Below are 24316 nucleotides of genomic sequence, written 5' to 3'. Positions count from 1 at the left end.
CAACATAACATGAAGCCATGAAACTAAAACCGAGTGGTGACAGATTCGTTGCGGCGGCACCCTGGCGCTGCTTTAGGCCACCAAATCCTGGTATTCGATTATAACACGAGGGTAGACTTTGAGAGCCAAAAATACTGAAAAAAAAAAAAAAAGAAAAAACCCGCATTACATTCGAGTAAATATGGTATATATTGTTGTAATGTTTTGTGGCGTGGCAATAACTTTGCCCTAATGAAGGCTTTAGTGTTGCAGCCAGTGCTTTGAGAGGGAAGCAGTTGGAATGATGCTTAAAAAATGCTGGATACTAGACAGTTGCAAATTGTATTGGTGCCACTATGGACAGGTAGGAAATGAGACTAGCCCCCTGTTCTGAGTTCGGAATGCACAACCTTGCATTAGCTGTTAAATTTGTTCAGCAGTCCGATTCTCTTTTCACCCTTTTGTTTCATAGTACTTCATAGGGCCATTGCAGTTAAGCATAAAAGAGAAGCTTTGTGCATTGCAGTGCACCTGTGGTGCTCAGTGTTCCTCATATGCACATCCAGTTATGGCAGAGGGGAAGCTTGTTGAGGGTACACTTTTCTAAAACCAGCAGTTACTGACTACTCTGCAACATTTTGTAGGCCTGGTGGTGAACTGAACATGGGAGAAGATGAAGTGGAGGGGCTCAAGCGGCTAATGACCGAGGTGAGCATTTATCAAATGCAACAAGCATGCACTCTTCTCATGTCTTGGAAGCAGCAAGAGCTTTTGGTTTCATCACCTTTTAGTAGTGAACAAATATGCAAGTGCTCATATAATTGTAGAAAAATGGTAGCTGACTTATTGGCAACGCTTTCTGTAGGTACAGTGAGACCTCATTCATTTGAACTGGCTCAATTCTTTAAAAGCAATTGTCACAGAGCAGTGTCATGTTGAAAAGGGCTGCCCAACATATAGGCCAGTTGGATTTATTAATTTAGGTATTCAATTTGAATAGCATCTTGTGAAACTTTTGAACTCACTTTTCCCAGTTTGCACGTTTTGCAAGAGTGCAACCGTTAGGAAATCTACTATTTCCAAACTCTTTTATTTTACCAAAGGCTGCTTTCAAATTCTGGACCAACATTTTGTTGGAAACAAGATAAGCTACTTTTTGGATGGCTAATTATTCCCTAAGAAAATAATCTGCATTAAGAAAAGTGTCAAATATGTGACATACAGTCAAATCCCAATACAGTAAAAGCTTGTTAATTCGATACTGACAAGATCGTGAAAAATTGTTGAATTATACGAATGTCGAAATATCGAATGAACAACAAAAAACAATGTTTGCCGCAACAGGACGTACCTTTATTTGGCAAAGAAATCTTTTATTGTCGTCTGCTTTTTCGGGTGAACTTGAGAGGCTACAATAGCTCTAACAGCTGCCAGCTGCTCCGCGGCACACGCAACGTCGGGGATTTGCTCACAGAAGTCCTCCAGCATGGACAAGGCTTCTGCGGCTTCTGTCACCATGCGCTTCGGCATTTGGTGCAACTGCTCACAATTGTCATCTTACGACGAATCGTCGTTGTCAGTGCTTGTCACTTCAATTATTTCATCTTCGGTCAGCTGACCGGCAATGGTTACACCATCATCGATCGACACATAATCAGCAAGCTGCACCGGAGAGAGCAAGACACTCTCGAAACAGCTCTCGTCTTCTGTGGTTGCGGCTGAGTCAGCTGCTTCGGTCTGCAGTTCCTTTGCACAGCAGTTCGGTTGCACAAAACCGCTGTGCCGGAAGCAGCTAGCAATGACGTCTGTGGGAGTGTGGGCCAATTCATGAGCAAGAATATTCAAAGCACTAAGGAGCATAATATATTTTTTCCCAGCTTCCATACACAGAAGCATGCGTTGCAAGATGTGCGTCCTGTACTTGCATTTTAAATGTTGAATTACGCCCTGGTCCTTGGGCTGAAGGGCTGCGGTTACATTTGGCAGGAGGAACACAAGCTTTTATTCCAGGCCTGAAATCTTGCAGTGAGCACTGCAATTGTCCACAACCATGAGGGCATTCCATTTTTCAGCTCCAAACCGCCGGTCCAGCTGATGAAGCCAAGAATGGAATATGCTAGACGTCATCCAAGCCTTCCTGTTGGCTTGATACAGTAAAAGCTTGTTAATTCGACATTGACAGGACTGCAAAAAATTGTTAAATTATCTGATGGACAAAAAAAAAACGAAATGTGCCCCTGGATGACATACCTTTATTCGGTAAAGAAGTTAGTTATCACCATATGTTTTTTCAGGTGAATTTGAGCGGTGACAATAGTGCTAATCACTGCCAGATGCTTCGTGGCACGTGCATTATCGGTAATCTGTTCACAGAAGTCCTCCAGCACGGACAGCGCTTCTGCGGCTTCTTTAACCGTGCACTTTGGCGGCTGGGGCAGCTGTTCACAATCATCTTCTGATGAATCGTCGTTGCCGATACTTGTTACTTCATGAATTATGTCGTCCTCAGTCAGCTGTCCGGCGCCTGCGACACCATCATCGATAGTGATGCAATCGGCAAGCCGCGCAGAAGAAGGCAAGACATTGTCAAAACAGCTGTCGTCCTCTGCATTTACGTCAGCTGTCTCGCATGGCAGTGTCTCTGCACGGCAGTCCGCTGGTACAAAACCGCTATGCCTGAAGCAGTTAGCGATTACTTCTGGAGGCGTCTTGGTTCATTTATGAGCCAGAATGTTTATAGCGCTGAGGGGCGTAAGCTTGTATTTCTTCCCTGCTTCCATACACAGAAGCATGCAATGCAAGATGTGCTTTCTGTATTTGCATTTCACGAACTGAATTATTCCCTGATCCATGTGTTGTAGGGCTGAGGTTGTATTTGGTGGGAGAAACACCCAAGAGAAACATCCATTCAAGGCCCGACACTTTGCAGTGAGCACTGCAATTATCTATACAACCATGAGACCTTGTGCTTCTCCATTCTAACACGCCGGTCAAGCTGATGCAGCCACGTCTGAAAAACTCTAGATGTCATCCAAGCCTTAGCATGATAATTAACAGGAAGGTTCCTTGCGTTCTTAGAGCATCTCGGCTTCTGCGCCTTCCCAATCACTAATACCCCAGTCAAGCGGGCAAGTTAAAGCGCACTTACGCGGAGTGCACTTCGCAGCTCGAAAGAGACTTTACGCTATGCAGTGTTAAACGGTAAAGCGGAGTGCACTCGCATAAGCACTCGTTGGTACGAAACTGGCAACTGAAAAACATGTTTTAAAAAAGAAATTGGAACCTCCAAGTGCGAAGTTCAGGGAACTGCTTTTTAAAGTAGTAAAACACTCAGAAAAATGCTTAAAGTTTGACACCGGGCCATGATTGGGAGACCCCCTATCAACTAACACCATAAACAACAACCGCCTCCTAACTGAAAATGGCGTTGCCGCAGTGGCACACCACGCTCAATTTGGAAGTTGCGTACACGGTTACATCACTTTTTTTCTTATGTGATATTTTGCCTGTCGCTATTATAAAACAATTCCTTAAATGAAAATATTTACAAAAGACGTAAAATCAACTTGTATACATATCTTATTACATAATACACTTGTGAAGAGAACATTTCTGCCGTGAGGCTACGCACTCGGCCCTGAAAGTCTGTTTTGCGAACGCACTCGGACCTGAGTGCACACTTTTGCAGGTGCACTTAAGTTATGCGGTTTAGCAGCGGTAGATTGCACTTTACATAAGTGACACTCGCCGTAAGTGCACTTTATTTTGTGCGCTTGACAGGGGTATAAGAGCGGCAACCGCTCTGTTCCCGTTATGTTGGTGGCAAGTAGAATAGTAACTCTTTCCTTGGTGCATTTTCCTGCTGTGCACGGGTCACCTTTGAAAGTTATCGTCTTGTCCGGGAGAGTTTTAAAGAACAGCGCTGTTTCGTCAGTGTTGAATATGTTCTTTGCATCATACGCAGCCAGATGTTCACGTAGGCCGTTGGTCTGCCACTCCTCGATTGCGTCTTCGCTCGCGGGTGCTCCTTAGCCACACATTTTTGAGATTGTGCCAGCTTTTAAAATGAACGAGCCAACCTTCGGAGGCTTTAAAATCTTCGACGTTCGTTTTTGCGGCGAATCTTTCAGCCTGTGCACAAATTAGTGGCCCATTCACGGGGAGATAGGCCTTTGATGCGTTTGCGATTCACCGCAGTATGGCTTCTTCGAGCTCCGGGTAGGCCACCGTCCGCAGTCTTTTCCTTTTAGCATTGAAGTTTTCACTGTTGAACGCCTCCAAGATGCTCTTTTCATTTTTGACATACGTGGCCAAGGTTGTCCTCTTCACTCCATACTTGTTCATCACATATCATTGCCTTCAATATTTGCACTTTTGTGTCCAGGTCCTTCGCTTCATACTTCGGTCGCTTTGCTGGTGTCGCCATTGCAACAGCATGCAGCGTCAAGATGAGCAGGCATTGCACGCTATACACACACGCAGCACAGTAAACACGTAGGCGAAGCGTGACCGTAGATGCAAAAAGCACGTAGCGACGACATACGCTGAGGCGAAACTCGACTGCAGGAAGGTAGGGCAAGTAAAGAATGAACATCTGGCTGACCTCGCTTCCCTCGCATCGCTTATCACTGCCTGTTCTTACACTGCCGATGGCAATGACAGTACGGACAGCGTACGTTGCCTTCTTCACACTAGTGCCACTCTTGGCCGTCCTTTTTTTTTTTTTTTTTTTTCTCCTTCTGCAGTCAAATGCGAAATAGCGGGCTAGGGGGCTACGGAGCTACGTTGAATTAACCGACGCATGGCAAAATTTGGTCAAATTCACGATAGTTTTGCCCCATAGACTCCTATGTATAATTGAAGCGACCTCGCGTGCACATTGAATTAACTGATTTGCCAAATTAATGGGGCTTCTGTGCCTTTCGGACAACTAGGAGTGGCAGGCGCTCTGTTCCCGTCATGTTGGTGGCAATAAGCGCAGTAACCCTTTCTTTACTTCTTTTACCTGCTGTGCAGGGGTCACCTTTGAAGGTAATAGTTTTTTCTGAGAGTGCCAACGCTGGGGGGGGGGTCTCGTTGGCGTTGAATACATTCTGAGCGTCGAATGCAGCCTGATGTTCATGAAGCCCAGTGGTATTCCACTCCTCAACCACGTCTTCGTTCACGGAAGCTCTTTCGCCACACACATTCTTAACCCTTTCGCTATCAGACGTTTCTGGCCGTGACGCAGCCCCCGTGTCAGCTTGGTTTCAGGGAACGAGCATGGCGATTTATTTTTGATTATGATTGCTATACAACCAACACAGTCAATGGAATATGCATATTTCAGTGTTCTGCAGGCGTTGTTAATGAACATCATCATCAGCCTGATTATAAATTAGATAAATGAGGATAATATAAGAAGAAAAACTGCTCTATACTTCTTGAGATTGAATCCAAGCTCTACTCGTATTTATAATCAAAAGAGCCATCGCTCCAGTCCGCAGTCGAAGGTCCCGCGCGGTCAGCCATCTGAAAGTAACCGTGCGCACGGAGGGTGCACTTTCGGTGGCCCGCACAATGGAGATAAATGGCACGTTGTGAATTCAAGATCACAGAGGGAGGTGGAAAGAGGCTAAAACAACCTCCTTTGCTGCTGCTAGCTGCAAGCAAGGACGCGGCAAGAGAGAGCGAAAGCAGAGATCGAGTCAGGCCCGTTTCACAGGCTGCGACTGCAGCGAAAATTTTCGGTGCAGTCGGTGACACCGCAGTGTGATTTCGCACAGTGCTTTCACATGCAGCGAACCCGCGTGGGAATTCGGTGAGAGATACTGTCAGGGTTGTTTGATGTTTTGTAGAAAACGCATACGCTTGTTTGATTTATATACTCTGATGTATTTTTAGATTCTAAGTGATAATTCATACGTATTTATGAAAACGTGCAGTCTTTCAGCGTACAAAAAGCGCGTTGCTGCGCCGAACGAAACCACGCGGACGTGAAAACAGGCATGTTTTATGGGGGCGCGCTCTCTCCTTTGATACTGGGCGTGCCAGCCCTGCCAGCCTGTTTCACGTCACATAATGTTGCGACGCTCCTCGTCTCATTGGTCACTCACAGAACGACCGCACCGACGCTGCGACTGAATTCCAACCTGTTGGAAACGCCTCTGCAGTTGGAGCGACGCTCACTCTGTGGCTAGACCGACGAGAATCGCAGCGTCGCAGGGCAAAAATCTCATCGTGTGAAACGGGCCTCATGTGTCGACCTATTGGAGAGGCAACGGCGTGAGCCCCTGAACGTGACGCGTCGTAGCAGACACGTCAACAGAATAAAAATAAAAACCTGCAAACCTGCGGCAGATGGCAGAACAACTCTTGAACCTGTAACCGCATGCGCGCACCACGAAACGCGTGCGTCGCATGATCCCTTAACCCAATAGAGTAGCGCGCGCGGAGCGACCGCGCCCCTCAGCAAAGAAGGTGGCGGGGGTGGGCACGGTCGCTCCATATTCTTTATATACCCGCCAACACAACGCGGGGCGAAAATATAAATTTGTAGAAAGGTTTGACAGATGGCGCAGCCAGTCCGAGGGCGTCAGCTTCGCGCTCAGGCGCGAAGTTTTGAATGCATGATAGAGAATGTACTGGTACGTCGGTGACACTGTGGAGAGGGGGGGGGGAGCATGAAAACGTACTGGTTTGCTCGTGACAGCGAAAGGGTTAAAAGTCAGATTGTGACTGCTTCTGAAACAAACAAGCCAACCGTCAGAAGTTTTGAACTCTTCAACGTTCATTTTCGAGGTGAACCTTTCGGCCTGGGCACAAATGAGTGGCCCACTCACAGGGAGGCAGGCCTCACGTGTGTTTCTGGTCCATCGCAGTACGGCTTCTTCTAATTCCGGGTGGGACGCCATCCACAGTCGTTTTCTTTTGGCACTGTAGGCTTCACTCTCAAACGTCTCCATAATGCTGCTTTCATTCTTCACATAGGTGGCAAAGGTGGTCCTTTTAACATTACACTTGTCCATCACATCGCAGCGTGAAGCACCGTCCTTGAGAGCCTTCAGTATTTCTACTTTCGTTTCTATTTTCGTCGCTAGATCCTTTGCCTGGTACTTTGGCCGCTTTGCTGGTGTCGCCATTGCAACAGGACATAAAGGCAATCCACTCGAAAGCAGTGCAGTAAAAACGCTGGCAAAGTGCGCAATTACGAAAAAAAGGCGTTGCCTTACAGTTAAATAACTGCGGTCATAGCAGCAACACATGGAAACGACGACACACACCAAAACGAGACTTGCTGTTGATAGGGTTAAGCGGACGACACTAACACGACTGCCGCAATACAACAAAGCACCAAGAAAAACTCCGGCCACTTTGGCCGCCGCTAACCTCGCTTCTCTCGCCCTCTCTCACGCTGCTGATGACGATGACCATACGATGGCCTACCAGCCGTATAGTAGCGCCGCTTGTGGTAGTTTTTTTTTTTTCTTTCTTTTTCTTTTTGCTCTCGGTGCACCCACTTGGGCTGCAGAGTGAGGTCAAATTAACCGACGCACAGTAAAATTTGTTGAATTAACGAGAATTTCGCCCCATAGAGTCCTATGTATAATTGTAGGGACCTCGCGTGCACGTCGAATTATTCGATTTTCTAAATTAATGGGGGTTGAATTAACGAGCTTTCACTGTATAACAAATCGCAGGGGACCGCCTAAAGTCGTTCGTTATTTTGAAATGTTCTTGTAATGAAAAACTTGCATTTATAAGCCAGTGGTTAAACCTAGGTATGAAAATGACATAGCTTGGCAACAGACTTGTATGCAGACAAGCAAAAGCTGAATTAAAAATGTTGCACTAACTTCAAATCTGGAAGTGCAGGCTTTGTTCATGCGCAATAAAACACAAAGTTCAATATGACTTCGTCTTCAGTGTTCAGTGAAGTTTGACAATCTTGTTGCGGTCTTTCAAAATCATTGCGGCGGTCGATGGGGCAGTGCCAAGCTCTCTGCAGAGGCCAATTTGCTTTTTCCCTGCACCGATTTCTTGCAATATGGCTACTCTTTCCTACAGCGAAAATTGCTTTAGCTTTAGCTTCTTGGTGCCATAGCTGGCTTATCGTGTGAACTCACAATAAGATTATTCGCAACAAAAATTTCTGCCCGCACGCGCAAATGGCACGAATGACCAACCAGCAAATAACGCACAACACAGAGAAAAAATCCAGGTGGCTAGGCCTGCTGGCTACTGCATATAAAACCACAGCTTTGTTGTGGTGCAAGGTGTTGGCATGAGATGAGGTGGTGACAGCTGCGATGACAAATGGTGGCGGCCTACACAGAAATAGCGGTTTGTTTCCCGCGTTAGTTGCGGTGCTGTTAATATTAGGCGAATTCGTAATACTGATGTTCCTTGGCTGTAGAAGGGAAAAATAAATAACATACATTATTCTGAAATATGCGCTATATTGAAATTTGGGATTTGACTGTATAGTGACAGCAGAAAAAATGAAGTTCATCTTTAAACTGCTCGTATTTTTAGAAAATTGTCATAAAGAACCCGCAGTTGCCCTTATTGTGCAGAATGAACTACCTAGAATTTATTTAAGCACAAGTGGTTACCACATCTTCACGATTTTTGAAGTGATAGTTTCCGTAAGCTGGCACACTTAATTACTCATTGTGACAGCTATGTTTTCTATTTGTGCTAAGGTGATGAAACTTAGAATATATTGTAATAAGCGGAAGATAAGTCATCCCTACATATTTTATCGACATTTGTGCAACGGTCCAAAAGTTCACCCGTTAGCCCTGCATTCTCCCTTAAAGGACTGACACCAAATTTTGGTGGCATTTTTCTTGTTGTTAATGATGCGTGAGTCATTACTGTATATCGATCCGTACACAGTTTTCGCTTACGATTGCAAAATAATTTATAACAGAATTTGCTTTTCTCACCAGTTTCGGTTTCGTTGTCCAAGAAAATGGCTGTGACGCCACAATCATGTCTTGATGAGAAAAACAGGGATATAATTGCTCATTCTTTACTTGTAATGATTCCTGTTCGTGAGGCAGGCTGGCTTTATTATTGTAGTGAATTCAAATGCCACAGCAATGATTATTTTCCTGTATTTCTATCCCTCGCATGACCTAGACTTGACTGTGACGTCACAGCCATCGCTCGGCTGCTGAAACCGAAACTGAAACAGGTGAAAAAAGAAATTTGATTATAAATTATTCAGTTGTCAAAGACGAATGACGTGGTGATCTGTATACAGTAATGCCCTAGGCATCATTACAAACGATAAAACGAACCCAAAAATGAGGTGTCTATAGTCCTTTAAAGGAACAGAACACTTGCCAAAATATATCATGAGATTGTAGTGGAAAGAAAAAAATCTTGCATCATGTAGTACAAATCAAGCACTGCAATATCCAAGAAACAAGAATTTTAATACACTGAAAATCGCATCAACTTGAGGTGACCTACTGTGGCAAAACACTATTATCATCACTGTAGTACACCACATAATGAAATCTCGGTAAAATATCACCGATTTCCTCTAGTGCATAGGGTTATTTTTCTTTCAGTAGTGCTTGTCAAGTTTTATTATTTTGGGGGCTCTCTTCAGTGTGCCTTCCAATAAAAACCACACCTCCATTTTCATTACCATTGATGTTCTTTTAGCATTTGTCATTAGATGGCGCCACAGTTTTTTGAATTTCTTGACCTTGGTCCACTAAAAATTTTCATTGAGGTGTATATTGTATGTTGCTGTTCAGTAACAGCCTTGAGGGTGCAACTCCATTAAAAATGCAATTACTGAGGTTTATACGAGTTTTCGGTGCGGCACAAGGATATCAAGACAGTAAAAATGCCCAACAGAGACTGCATGAATTGGTACAGAAAAAGTTGAGGTGTAAAAGGCTAACTAAATGGAATAAGAAACTAAATATTAGGCGACATGCTTTAAGAAAAGCCCAGAGTTGAAAAGTGGAAGGCATGTGCACACAAGGATCGTGTCAAAGAAATCGTTTTATGTCATCTTTGGATAGGGAGGCCTTACAGATAACTTCGTATTAACAAAACAGCAAGCACCTATGTGGTACATGTGGAGATGAGCTAACAGTAAACAAAATCTAATTCTCGTACAGAGAACGTTAAGCACGAAGGAAAGAAATATATTTAGCTTTTTTTACACTGAATACATTCCTTTTCGTTGAACATTGCTTTTTTGGAAAATGTCCTCAATATGTCTTGTATGTCTAGTACGGCTGTGCAAATATTTCAAATTTTGAAAACAAATCGAATATGTTTGTTAGTTGATTCATATTCGAAAAACTAGCGTTCAGAATTTTTCGATTGTTCGAAAATTACGAAATAGTACACTGAAAATTTTCGAATTCACTGTACTGCGTGCTTCACTGCAATGTTTGACTGCATAGACTGCAGTGAACCATCCTAGGAGGCCATTTTGTGAAGAAGTGTGCGCAACAGTGTGCGCAAAGCAATGCACATGAAGGAACTGAGAAAAACATTGTTCTCACTTAGGTTGCATCTCAAATGCAGACAATCATCGGGTAGGTTTTCATCAGATAAAATGACTGTGATGCAAATGGCTTTTGGTAGTTTTTTCAAGTGTATTTGATAATTCGAGCTTTCGGTTCATTTAGACATTTTTGTGTGATTCATTGAGAACCAAATGAGTTTACTGTATTCAGCAGCGATATAACAGCTGCACCAGTTCATGCGGGTCCTTCCTGTACAAAAAACTGGTGTACGGTATCCTGTATAAAATTTATGATCTAATTTTAAGTATAGTATACATGTGCAACTCTAGCATTATTATAGTTTAATTTTATTTGCAAATAGCATGTGAATTCTTAAGTAAACAAGACTAACAATGTTTTGCTTTTTAATTTTCAGTTTTTTTCCAGTGATCACATACTTGATTAAATATTCGAAGGCAATGTTTTTATATAATATATATTTTTTTTGTATCCAAAACTTCTAATATTTTCACACCCCTAATTTTTAGCTTATAAGAGGTAAATGTTAGAAACGAAATATATGAGTTCATCAATTGTAAACCATACACACAAATAAATTTTAACTTAGTATTTGGCACATCGTATGGGGAAAGTAAGCGCAAAAAAAGGAGACAAACACAAGAGAGGAGACAGGACAGTGCACTACTGTCAACTGATTCTTTTAATGAAATCCACACACAATATATAGGGACATCGTCACACCACCTATCGGCTCCCTACGCGTCAGAAGGCAATATTATCTAACAATGAATTCCATGTTCAACCTAGGTTGATCTAAACCCGATAAAAACACCTTACTCTTTAAAAACAACAAATTGACACGTGGTACGTAAAGGGCCAAAGAAACATAAAAAATAAAACTATAAATAAATTCCATGTTTAACATAGGGTGGACTAAAACCGATAAAAACACCTTTGACTTTAAAAACAAAATGACACGTGGTGTAAAGGGCCAAAGTAACATGATGGAATAAATAAGAAGTGAGCGGAACTCAAAAAAACCAACCCCGAGAAATCATGTAACATCCTAAACCTTCTTCAATGTTTTAAGCACTATAAGCACCTTGTGCCACCAAAAACAGGCAAACAAAACTTCTATGATGATGGGACCCAGTGAAATGCTGAAAAGTGAAGACGACATAAAAAGCACGCGAAAACATAAAGACCAGAACAGACACATGTACCAGCGTAAGCATTCACCAAAGGTTTCGTCTTCTGAATACACACAGTACATACAGTCGAGCCCGGATATATCGAATTTTGGTTATATCGAACTCACAGAATATCCCCTTGAAAATCCCATGTAAAAGTATAGGAAAGGCGTGTCATATATCGAACTCAATTTCGCCGGTCGTTCGATATATCGAACTCCGCACTACGCACTGGAACGTGTGCCTTCCCCAAAGACGATCTCATCACTCTTGGCCGTTTGCCGCGTGACGTTTTCAAGCCACGCGCGGAAGGAATGAGAAGGGACAGTTCTGGACAGCGCCGCGCCCATTCGCCAAAGGCGCGCGCATCTGCAGTTATCGTTTCCCGCGCGCCAACACACGACGTTTGCAAGCCATGTGCGTGGGTGTGCCCATTCTTTTGCCCAGCTCTCTCCTTCAGCACGCGCTAGCATGCGCCAAGCCAGCTCAGCCCGTTTTCAGACAGACGTGGGACGCTTTCTCCTGCGTGTGTTGCGAACCCTCTGCGCGCGGCGGCTGACGTGGCTATGGCGCCTGCGGACGTTAAGTGGCAGCTCTCTGTTTTTTTTTTTTTTTTTTTTTTTTTTTTTTTTTTTTTTTTTTGCGAGAGTCATTTTTATCGTTGTGCTGTACGCGGGACGTAGCGTAAGATATGGCGGCGGCTGCGGACCTTAAGAAGCGGCAGGCTTTTTTTTTTTTTTTTTTGTTTTGGCGGGAGCCGTTTATCTTTGCATGTATGAATCAAGGGAAGCACACCGTCAGCTGCTGCGATCATGACGCCCGCCCCAAGCGCGGCGTGATAAATCGAACCGGACTTGTGCAATCAAGCCATCACGGGCACTCTGCCAAGTTCGCTCCCCGCCACCGGAGGAGCTATAAAAAGATAAACGCGCCCTGACGTTATCGCTGCGCAGCATCTTGGCACGCTGCCAAGAAATTAGCTGTGGATGCGACGACTGAAACGGTGACGCGCGCCATCGGCATGCAAGCGAAAACGCTCGCGATTTTCTGCCGCAGCGACACAGAAACTTTGTTTTGAGCTGCCGCGGTGGCTCGAGCGGCGAGCGGGACGCAGTTCCAACAAGTTGGAAATTTTTCGCTCTGTCGCTGCCGCTCGTCACTGAGATTGCTCAATCTTTGCATGTGAGCGAGCTGGCCTTAAAGCATTTTTTTTTTTTTTCAAATTCTCGGGCGCAAAAGTGGAGAGAGGGTTCATTATGCGAGTGGGTTGATTACGCGGCAAATACGGTATCGTTTTGCATGGTAAGTGCCATCACAAGCCAATTTCTGTATATCGAATTATCGATATATCAAACTTTTTCGCGATCCCCTTCGAGTTCGATATATCCGGGTTCGACTGTAGTAGCACACCTCGTATTCTTGTTCTGTTCAGCCAAATTTTTCCAAAAACTTTCTTCACTCTTATACAGGGAAACCGAGGCATCGCTAACACAATTTTGGCCTTTCTTTCTAATCCAAAAAGCTTCCTTTAGTTCGCGGGCAACACGTTCGCGGCTTTGGTCCAAAATCACCGTCCTTTCTAAAATGGGTTTGCACTGGCGATCACAATCCTTACAATGCAGCGGCAGATTGGACCCCGTTCCAGTGTTCATTGACCGTTCATGCTTCCTTAACCTTTCATTCAAACAGCGCCCCGTTTGCCCAACTTACGTCTTACCACAAGTGAGAGGAACCTGATATATAACCCCTTCATTGCACTCTACGTACCTATGCCCATGCTTTGTTCCACATGTTCTGTCTCTGTTTCTCTGAGTTTATACGAGGACACAATGCGGCCAGCTTACAGGAGGCAGAGAAAACTACTGGTACCTTAAACTTGGAGGCTACTTTTTTCAAGTTATGGGCTGCCCGATGGCTATAGGGAATAACCACTGGCCTATTTATTTTGGTTTCAGGATTCGACTGTTTGTTTTTCTTTCCTTTTACTTTTTAAAGAAGCGACTGCACTACCCCCGTCATGACTTACTGGGGGAAGCCTGCATTCTCAAGCCTGGCTACCTGTTGCTGGAAACTTGCTTGCATAGTATGGGGACATGACTTTACAATGGCTGCCTCTAGGGCTGATGCTGCAATGGCTCGCTTCACTGTCTTTGAGTGCGCTGATTCATAGGATAAAAATCCTTTCTGCGCACGTGGGTGGTACATCCAGCATAACATATCACCTGCTGTAGATAGCTGCAGGTCTAAAAACTAACTTATCGCCTTCAGGCTGCTCTTGCGTAAATTCTAATCCTTCTCCAAGCTTACAAAATATTTCAACACTTTCATTAACTGTGCTTAGGTAGGAGCGCTTATCCTGCTTACTTAAAATAATAAAAAAAAATCATTTACAAATCTGAAAACCTTCAAGACGTCTTTTTTTATCTAAATGCTCTTCCACCCTGCGATCAATCATTGAAAGAAAAATGTTACTCAGAACAGGCGCAACGCAAGAGCCAATACATATTCCTTTTCTCTGAATGAAAAACCCGCCTTCGAACTGTACAACTGTAGCGTTTAGGCAAAATTCTGGCAATGACATAAAACTTTCAAGCGAAACACCGGCTGCATTCTGAAAGGGCACGATCCCGTTCTCTTCTATGCATTCGCGAACGGCTATGAACAATTCTTTATGGGGAATGGAATAAAAAAGGTCCTTGGCATCAACAGAAAAGAAAGGCCCAACTTGCTGATTGTTTTGAAGAAACGTAATTATTTCCAATAAGTTTCTTGTGGCGAAAGGATCCCTAACCACAAGCTGGTTAAGACTGTTCAAAAGTACTGACTTACAAGGCGCTACCAAGACCCTCGCTCACTTACAATGCAATGAAAAGGCACACCTTCTTTATGCGTCTTTGCCGTAAAAAGTATGCCAAGACTCTTACCCTTGCAGTCACTTATCGACTTTGCTAACCTTGATAGATCCAGCTCGTTGCAGAGGGCGACGGCCCTTGACTTCGCCCTGGCAGGCTTGAGTTTCGAAGGCTCGAAGTTCCTCTCCACTGCACAACAGGCATTTGCATTATAAATTCCCGTTGGCACCACGACGAAACCTCCTTCCTTGTCTGCTTGCACCAACCGCAGACCGTTGTCCTTGAAGTACTTGACCACGGTGTTGACTGTTGATCCAAAGACAGACCTTCGCTTGGACACTGTTCTCAAGAGCACATCCACTCCTTCCAACAGGCAACGCTCTTGATTTTCCTTTGGTGCCTTTCCCCGCCACTCTTCTGTTGAGAGACAAGAGCTCATGGGCGACTGTTGACGGCTCGAGACTGAACTTTGGACCCTTAGCCAAGAGCATGCTCACTTCCGGCTGATGAGCCTCGCCGAGTACCTTCACAGCTGCACTCTTTGCCTTTTGCCTTTCTGCTGCCCTTGGTAGTTTGCCGAGAACGTGATGCCACCAAAATTCTGTGATCTGTGCCTCCAGCTTCCTGTACTCGTGGAATTTTCTTTCAGCTACCCATTCAGGGTACCGGCAAAAGCAGAATACATGCAGCCAGTCATAAAGAAGGCGCACTCTTCTCCATAGCTCAGACTGCAAAATTCTGCACAGACGCTTAACGTGGCCATAGGTAGGACAGACTGCGCCGAACAGAGCGTTGACCTCCTCCGGTATCAGTCCCTTCTTGATACAAAACGTGATGCGTCTGGCGCTGCAGGAAGCCCATGAAATGTGGCTGACAATGACCGACGCTTGTGACGAATGCGAAGACACACAAAGAAAAGGGCCCACAGCATGGGAAAGATACTGAAGAAGAACTAGTTGCTGGGCTAGTTGGTTCATGATCGTACGTGGGGGATCGTACTTTCCCCGTACGATCATGAACCAACTAGCCCGGCAACAAGTTCCTCAGTATTTGGCACAGGCAGCCTCAGTCGCTTGCGCCCCATGAAAACCAGCACAGCACAAACTTTATTATAAAGGGATTCTACTATACTTATTTCATTTTATTGCCATATCTTTCCTAGTTTTGAAGGTTTCACCCATTGTTTTCTCCTCTGCTTTTTTTGTTCTTGTAAATACACTGTCAATTTTCTTACCGGTTCTTTCATATCCACCTCTCATTTTTGATTTTGCATATTGCAACATCCACACTTGCCCACCTTCCTTCTGATTTGATTGTCAGGCACATCACTAGGACAGTAGTGCTGTGCACTGGCTCTTCAAGCATTGCTTTAGCAAAGACTAGCAATCTGAATGTACCTTGTAGTACCATTTTTTTCATGTGAGTAAAACTGCAAACCTTTCAGTGTGCAAGTGTGTTGCACTGTAGAGTTATAATCACAGGTGCTCCTGAATGTGTATTGGCAACAGCTTTGCAGTAGTCACTGTGCTAATTGAGCCTGTAGCAACATTTTGCTGTGGCTGATTGAACTAAAAGTCTTAGCACACATGTTCGACATGTATGTGCTAAATAAAGAGAGTGGCAGGCCTTGTTTTTCGCTAATGACACTGGGAGGAATCATTGCAGTATTTTCTAGGTGGTGATAAAGTTGCTCAAATATTTATGAGAGCAAATACTATACATGTACAAACGATATTCTGTAATTGAAACTGATAATTCATACTTTTGGTTAATTCCTACAAATAATAAAATTTTGGTTGGCTGGTTGGCATATTTTTAAAGCATTTTAAAGTCATTTAACTTCTAATGCGATTTCTCTTAAATTGGCTTAAACTTCTTACCTTGCACCATTTCCCAGCATATGAAAGAGCGGTGGCGGAGGTAGGATATGTCAGGCTTGTGATGCCATGCGAGCTACAAATATGTCCTTTCCAACTGGTTAACTTGGATGTAATCTGAAAGGGGGCTGTGTCACTACTCGTTGCGGCATAATTTCGTTCTCCGAGCTCTGCTGCTAGCCTGCAGAAATGGTGGATATCGGCCATGCATTAGCGATCCACGCCCACCTATATGTTGTTTCTCACGCTGATTGATATGTCAGGGGTCATTGCTCTTTTTTGAAGGTGTCTCACTGTTCAGGCGCAAATGAATACTTTTTTCGCTTGTGTAGTCCTTGTGCACTGAAAATATACGCTTATCGCAAGCTGCTCATTGTTTGTGTGGTCATGGACATGGCTGCCTGTGAAGAGGGTTCAAAACTGTCTTGTGGGAAAGCCTTGCTATTTTTGAGGTGTGCTGTGATATTCCCAACAGTAGGCAGCAAGCAGTACAGCAAGGTGGAATTGCAGAAAATTGTCATTTCCATGCAGTTTCACTCAAAAGCAAGCGATGGTTGCCTTACTTTTTATCAATTAAATGTGCTGGTAGGTGAGTGGTTTTTGTTTGTAGCCGTGATTCGATGTCCGGTTGATTTGTGCAAATTTTCCAGTCCCTTGGAGTCCTAGTTATTGATAGCATTCTATTTCGAAGCCAGTGCATTATAACTATGTTTGTATAGAGGAATGTTTCTGAAATCCTATTTGTATGCTCAAATATCTATAAAGCTAGTCACACTTAGTGTTGGATCATATTGAGAGGCACTTCTAAAAGTTCAGACCTAAACCCCTGGTTTCTTGAAGTTTGACTTAAATGTCTGCTTATGACTAGATTGGCATATTTATTTGACAGCTCTGGCCACAAAAATGTGCAGAACGTAGCCAGAACCCAGCAGCAGCAAAGGTCATGCTGCTGCTTTTAAACCCCCGCCGGAGTGGCGCAGTTGTTAGGGCGCTCGACTTCTGTTTCCAAGGGGGTGGGATCGAATTCCGGCCTCGGCAGCCACTTTTCGATGGAGGTGAAAAGCTTGGCGCCCGTGTGCTGTGTGATGTTAGTGCACGTTAAAGAACCCCAGGTGGTCGAAATTTTAGGAGTCCTCCACTACGGCATCTCTCATAGCCTGAATCGCTTTGGGACGTTACCCCCCTCTCCCTCCCCAAAGAAAAAAGAAAGACCAAAACTATTAATTTTATAGTTATGTATCCTTGCTTAAGTTATCAATGGCAGTTACCAGTGGTATGGTACTTTTTGTTTTTTAGCTATGCTAACCGATCAAAAGTTCATATGGATTAAACTTTTTGCTCGGTAAACAAGTATCAGATGTAATCTGAATAATCATTCCGCTTGTGGCTTCACATTGTTACTACTTATTGTAATCTAAGCAGAGTGCTAGTTTGGTCAATACACTTCCACAATATAAGCACAGGGGCTGAGCCATTGTGTTGCTGAAGACAGGTCAACCTCTCTGGCGGCTACATTTGGACAGGTGCACTGTATGCAAATGCCAGCTTTTTTTTTATGCTTGTTACAACACCTGTCGAGCAGAAGGGATTACCTTTGTTCATTTGCTCTGTTAAATCCTGTGGAGGTCACTCTGGTCCTTTTTTTCCCAGAGGTGTGACAGATACATCAGCTTGGTTGTAATGCTGTGTGTGTGGTCTGGGCAGTTTGAACCAACTGCTGAAAGAATCTGCCAGCACATTTGGCTGACCGTGTGTCTTCATAATTAGTGCTACGATTGCTGGCATAACATTGTTTTGGGAATGGTGCACAGATACTTGGCCGACAAGATGGGGTCAAGCAGGATTGGGTCATAGAAGACACAGTCGGGAATTGGTGGAGGCCAAACTTTGAACCCCCCCAGGTGAGAAGTTAATTTAGTATATTGACATTTGAACCTTATACAGCACAGCTGAGAAAAGAGTTTCCTGAGCAAAACCTTTTCGATATGTGTACACACAAGCCCTGGCTTTGGTTTAAATGCAGGCATGTTGAATCCTTCTTGTTGAACCAGCTGTGCTGCTGCTGATTTAAAACTGATGGCACCTCATATGCGTGACAGCTAATACATACATTTCCACGCATTTTGTTGCGCCAAAGCTTGAAACATCCTTTTGGCTGATTGGTTAATGCTGGAAGATGCTGCAAAATATATGCAGCCCTCCTGGAAGTGTGCTGGCAATGCTGCTGTCGATATTGTCATGGGATCTGAGTTTTACTGAATGGTGTTTTACCATGACAGTAATGGTAAGAGCATAGCGTTTTTGCATGAAGAGCTGGCTCAAAATCCCAGCCTTCATGGCCTTTCTTTTCGCTGTGTCATGATTTTTCACATAGCATAGCCACTTCTCAAGGTGGATGTGGCCTCTGCTGCCTTTAAGTTTCTTTATGAAGCACCACAAGAAAGTGATTGGAAGAAAATGCAGAGTACCATTAAAATGAAGGGCTCGTAATGCTCAACTATTGTAATAGTTTTCATTTTGTTTTGATGGTTTGTTAGATCTGCCATTTTCTTATGACTAAGTTCTATAGTTTTCTGCAATTCCGCATTAAATTGCAGGTTTAAGCATTTTTTGTGGAATCTTATTAGCAGCCCCATTTTGATGCTATTGCTTTTAGATATCGGCAGGAATGAAAAAATGGTAAGAAAAACTACTCTTGTACTTTATTTGCATAAGAGTAAGGGGAAGCTTAAGAACTTGGGAGAAATTAAAACAAGATTTTATTACAATGATAATGCAATCTCAAAATTTTCAGGCCTACCATAGCCAATGGCTCACCATTAAATCACAGATAGCTCACTAAAACACAGAAGCAGTGCATGTATTGCCATTGTTTAAGAGGTAACACTTCAGATGCGTGTGCCACAATCGAGTGAAGCCTAATCTTTGATACTTTAATGTGGACAGCTTCCCATGCAGCAACAGCCACCACCACCATCGTGCTATACTCCGATTGGGCTTTTGCTGAAATGTCATCCATCCAAGCAGGCTTTAGGGCGCTGTTAAGCTTATTGCTCCTTGAGTTTGCCTTTTCCTGATTAGGTGTTGCGTCAAAAAACTGCTTATTTGATGTGGCAGCAACTGTGTCAGCAGGTATGTGCATGTGTCAGTAAGTAGTATGTGTATATTGTTGTGAAAGTGTGTACTACACATGCTGAGGCTCTTAATTTCCTAATAAAACTCTGTTCCGCCTGATTCTTGCACTCCGAGCAGATTTGTCCATAATTGGGGGTATTAAACAACATCCTGCTTCAAGGCTGAGAAATTGGCATAGAAAAAGGCAGGGAATTTCTCGAAAAGTGCTATGCATTAAAAACGGTTACTTGATGTCAAGCGAGGGTTTTCACAATGTACAGAGATAAACAGGCTAGTCTTTGTACTCGAGTACGAGGTTTTGTTGCATATTGTAAAATGAACCCATTGCAAAACTTTGTAAGGTTCCCTGCAGAGCAAAAACCCCTCTACCATGGCAGCCAAACATTTTTTTTTTTTTGGGGGGGGGGGGGGGGGGGGAGAGGAAGAGGGGGAGGAGCACTGGAGACGTCTGTTGTAGTAATAATAGTGCTGTGCCCATTCCCTAGACGCCTCTGTCTTGTGTTGCTGTGGTTCAGTGATTATGAGCAGCTTTGCCAATCCATAGCATGCCAGGTACCGTACCTCACCAGATCATTTGCAAAGGAATGCTGCTCATCAGGATCACGCACAGCATGAAACTTGAAATTGAAGTCTTCAGTGCTGCACCCAACTACTGCCCCTACAGCAGTCCTTGCCACAGGCGTGAAGGGTTTACTTGCTATGCAGGAAAACTGGTTGAGTTTCACAAAGGGTCTGTAGTGATTTTTATTCAAATTGGACATGATATACAGGGTGTCCCAGCTAAATTTAGCCAACAGTGAAAAAAATAAGACATTTGATGTAGGCCAGGGAAACCAGTTGCATAGTGCTGCCAGCAGTCTTGTGCACCACAGGAAATTTGTTTTGCAATTAATCAATTAGTAATTAAGATGATTTTTATATAATTAATTATTGACTTTACACAATAAATGCGATCTGCAAAGTTGGAGAGCATCTTTTGCCCCCATTCTATTTCTTTCCAATAAAGAAGCCCTCACACGTATCGTCTTTTTTTTTCTAACTCCAAAGAAAGCCCACGAATTACAAAAAAAGATCTCGTGAATGTCGCATTCTTGTGCTATGATTGTGCTGCTCTCGGCGTTGTTTGAGTGAACGAAATCAGCTGTGGTGTGGCTCCACGGCTACAGCGGCAGGCAGATGTGTCTGCGATGGCTTCTTCGCCTTTGTCAGGCAGTCGGTGCACGTGACAATGCAAGTTGCACCGAGCTGTCCGCACTCGCTGGAACCATCACCAACATATCACCTACCACTGAAACCGGGCTGTCGAGTCACGGCTGCAGCTTGTTTTGTTCACTCACACCACGATTGTGAGCATCACAGTCGTGTTGCACGAATGCACTAGTCACGTGATAGTTATTGTATTTTGCAGGCTTTCTTTGGAGCTTGGAAAAAAAAAGATACCCGTGAGGGTTCCTTTTAAGGAAACAAATCGAATAGGGGCTTCAGAAAGTGCTGTTCAATTTGCATATCACATTTATTGCCTAGAAGCAATATTTAGCAAACTTTAAAAATTATCTTGATTACTAATTAGTAAATTGCAAAAAAAATTGTCTGTGATGTGCCAGACGGCTGGCACCTCCATGCAAACGGTTTTCTTGGCCTGCCTCAAACGTTTTATATTTTGACTCTTAAATAAAGTTAGCTGGGACACCCTGTATATCACCTGATTCTTCAAAAAAAGTAAAACCCAAAAACAAATGACCTTAGAGACATTTCTGCCAACTTTCCTGTATTGACTGGAAACATCAGAATTTTGACTGGACCTCTTGATTCTACGAATACAATCTTGTTTCTCCTGAACATTGTTCTTAACTTTATTCGGAATTATTTTCTTAAAAAAAAGCTGGCTAGGTGATATACGAAGCCAGTACGATTGCAATTACTATAGCAGCCTGCATAGTTCTCATATTTTGAAAATTTGGACTCTTTCTTGCATCTATAATGAGTTACCAGCTTTCCTATGATGGTAATGCATAGTCTCACAAACTTTTTGTGAACAGTGTCTATCTGGCACTGATCCTATGGTGTGGGAACCGCTGTGGAAATTCTGTTGGTTTAGTGCTTTCGTGTGAACATTACATTGCATTTCTGGTCTGTTTTCTTTATAATCATAGGGATTTGTAGCAAGAAAATGAAAGAAAGGTGGAGAGTTCTTTACTTTGAGAGCATGGTAACCACCTGAAACTGTCGACCTTCTCACATATGATCTTGGATTATGAAACGTTTTTGCCTCAAAGAAGTGTCAAACCCCTCCCCCCCCCCCCCCCGAAACATTTGATTTGGCTGCACTTGTTCAAGGAGTGGAGCACACTGTCCTCATTGTTTTGGTATTGCATGCTCCTGCACTTCTCTCTTCGTTTTGTCAAGGTACAGGGCTAGTTCTGCATGAGTTCTCGTCCATCATGCACTTGCTGTGGAAGAAGTGCAGAAAAAAGAAACAGCATGTATACTCCGTTTCATACATCAAGTGCAACGCTGCCAAAGCTACAGCTCTTGTTTGCGCTCTCCGCATCCGCGATAAAAAATTGTGCCTGCTCTTGATGAGAGGAAATAATAGTTATTTTGTCTGCAAGCTTAATACATCTCACATTTGCCATCAACTTCATAAAGAGCACCTTTTTTAGGGAGAAAGGATCGGATTCGGTGAATTTGTATGTTTTTATGTCGTTTTCGTTCGTGTCGCGTTTTCGCTGCCCTGCAACCTTGCCAGCTGTGTCACTAGATGGCGCTGGCTGTGCCCTCCGCGCTGCGCATCTCTTTTTGAGAAAATGGTTCTTCGGTGCGCATTTTTCTCTAAGATCCGCACTGCGAAGATGTCTAGGTATGCGAAGCAAGTTATTGCAAACGTATATGCTCGGAATAGAGCCCGTTTCCGCAGGAACCACTCGGCCACAAAACGAGCGCGTAGTGATACGCCTCCTTTTTTTTTCTTGCGGACTACTTGCGTAGCTTTCGCTGCGTTGCACCTGATGTATGAAACGGAGTATAGTGTGTGCCACCCGGCCAAAAGCAGATTACACTGAGTATTGTCCTGCACGGGGTCTGTCTCCAGAAACCGGACTGTTTGTGGGTAACGGATGCGAACACACATTGTCCCACATTGTCTTATCTCTTTTTTTTTTTTTTTTTGTCATTATTTTTGCCGTATCATGCTGTGTGGTGTTGGTCTTAACCTTAGCAGACGAGTAGCTGCGGTTCTAGAGCCAGCATATATGGGACTTCACCGCTTATTAAATGAAGGAAAAGTGAGCGACCCGAATCACGTGCGCACATCTACACGACTGTCTGACATCAGACGTGTCACCTGTGCACTACAATAATGTTTGTGATCCAGCGTACACGGCACAATGAGGCAAGCAGCACACCAGCAGTATGTTTGGACTGAAGGCCAGAACTCTGAATTTATTACCACTGAACCAGTCAAACGTCTCCCGAGGCTATCAGATTAGGCCTCATGGTTTACAGCATTAGCTGATACCCAGGCACGAATCGCATCTTCGTGTACCAACGCATGGGCAGCCACAATGCATATGTCATTGAATTTCTCGTCGCAGTCAGCACTACTGTCGTTGTGTGCATCCCTTTTCTAGTGCAGCAGGTCTACGGCAGCGTTGAAATGGGGCAGTAGTATGTTGCCACATACTGCGCACACGGGTGCTTGGTTGTAGGCCTATACTTTCATCTTTCAAACTCATTCTGGCAGCAGCTGCTCATTCCAGTGGCGCAGCTTCACCTGCACCAGCTGAACTGGCACTGCATGCTCGTAGCGCTGCTTCGGCACCGATGCAGCACTTTTAAGAACTAGTGCAGCCAGTGCAAGCCAAATCGAAGAGACCTTTGGTTGTCAGAAGGGTCACAATCAGGTGATGTTACTTGTGCATGGGCCCCTTTATTTATTTATTTTTTTCTTCATTTAGATGATTCTAAGTGTTTGTGTTCTTGCTTTTAGCAATCAGGTTTTTATTAGATGCCTACTCCAGTCTTGTTCGGACCTTGTTACGGTTCTGCAGGGCTCGGGCTCTGCTCTCAGGGCCAGATGCCACATCGGTGACTATGAGAAAGACACTTCGAGGTAGAGCTAGCGGGCCAAGCTGTTTATTAGGATCTCCCAATGTTCTTGATTCCTCAATAGTAGCGTCCGCTAGGTTCTATGTCACTGAGTTGTCCTTGCTCTCACTGCCGCTGCTATGGCTGTCCGTGGAGCCAAGAGAGGAGCGGGAAGGAGGGGCCGCTCATTAGGCTATGCAAGTTCCTTTCACCTCGCCCTCTCCACACTAGCTCTGAGGGAGGGAGGCCAGGAGGAAAAGGATGACAACTGGGCTTTAAAGAGTGGGGGGGGCGCTAACCGCATCGTGCGGGAGAGTGGAATGATGAATCACCACTGCCTCCAAATCTAAATCAAATCTGCAGTCACAATGGTGGTAAAAAGCTGTGTCAACAACCTTGTAAGGAGTGGCCAGTTAGTGCGACCTTTAGGCATACGGCATGGCTAGGAGCAGCATCAGTATGGGGGTCTTTCTTATAGCTCATTTTGCTTGCGCTACTCTGGGTGTGCCTGGCACAGGCACTTGATTTCGGTGCGCATTTGTTTGAAATGGCTTCTTTTTTTCTTCTCTCTCTCTCTCTCTCTCTCTTTTTTTTTGTTTTTTTGAAATAATATCTCTTTATAGCTCTGCCCACATCCCTTGCTGTAATTAGATGGGGACTGCATGGTTGACTGAGAACATTTGAATGTGAATTTTAGTTCTATGTACCAGTAT

General features: G+C 44.0%; 1 protein-coding gene across 1 annotated transcript in view; it reads left to right on the top strand.

The window, feature by feature from the left end:
• The window catches only part of Cpsf5 (cleavage and polyadenylation specificity factor subunit 5), a 52468-nt gene that overhangs the window by 5905 nt on the left and 22247 nt on the right, over nt 1-24316 (top strand). Inside the window, exons 3-4 of the mRNA XM_084589715.1 lie at nt 624-687; nt 18194-18283. Of these exons, the coding sequence (XP_084445841.1) occupies nt 624-687; nt 18194-18283 (154 nt within the window). The remainder of the gene's footprint in view (nt 1-623; nt 688-18193; nt 18284-24316) is intronic.

The sequence above is a fragment of the Amblyomma maculatum genome, chromosome 1 (genome assembly GCF_055883805.1).
Source record: "Amblyomma maculatum isolate TAMU_Amacu chromosome 1, ASM5588380v1, whole genome shotgun sequence".
NCBI lineage: Eukaryota > Metazoa > Arthropoda > Arachnida > Ixodida > Ixodidae > Amblyomma > Amblyomma maculatum.
Note: the sequence above shows the minus strand (reverse complement) of the source record. Positions and strands in the feature narration are given on the sequence as shown.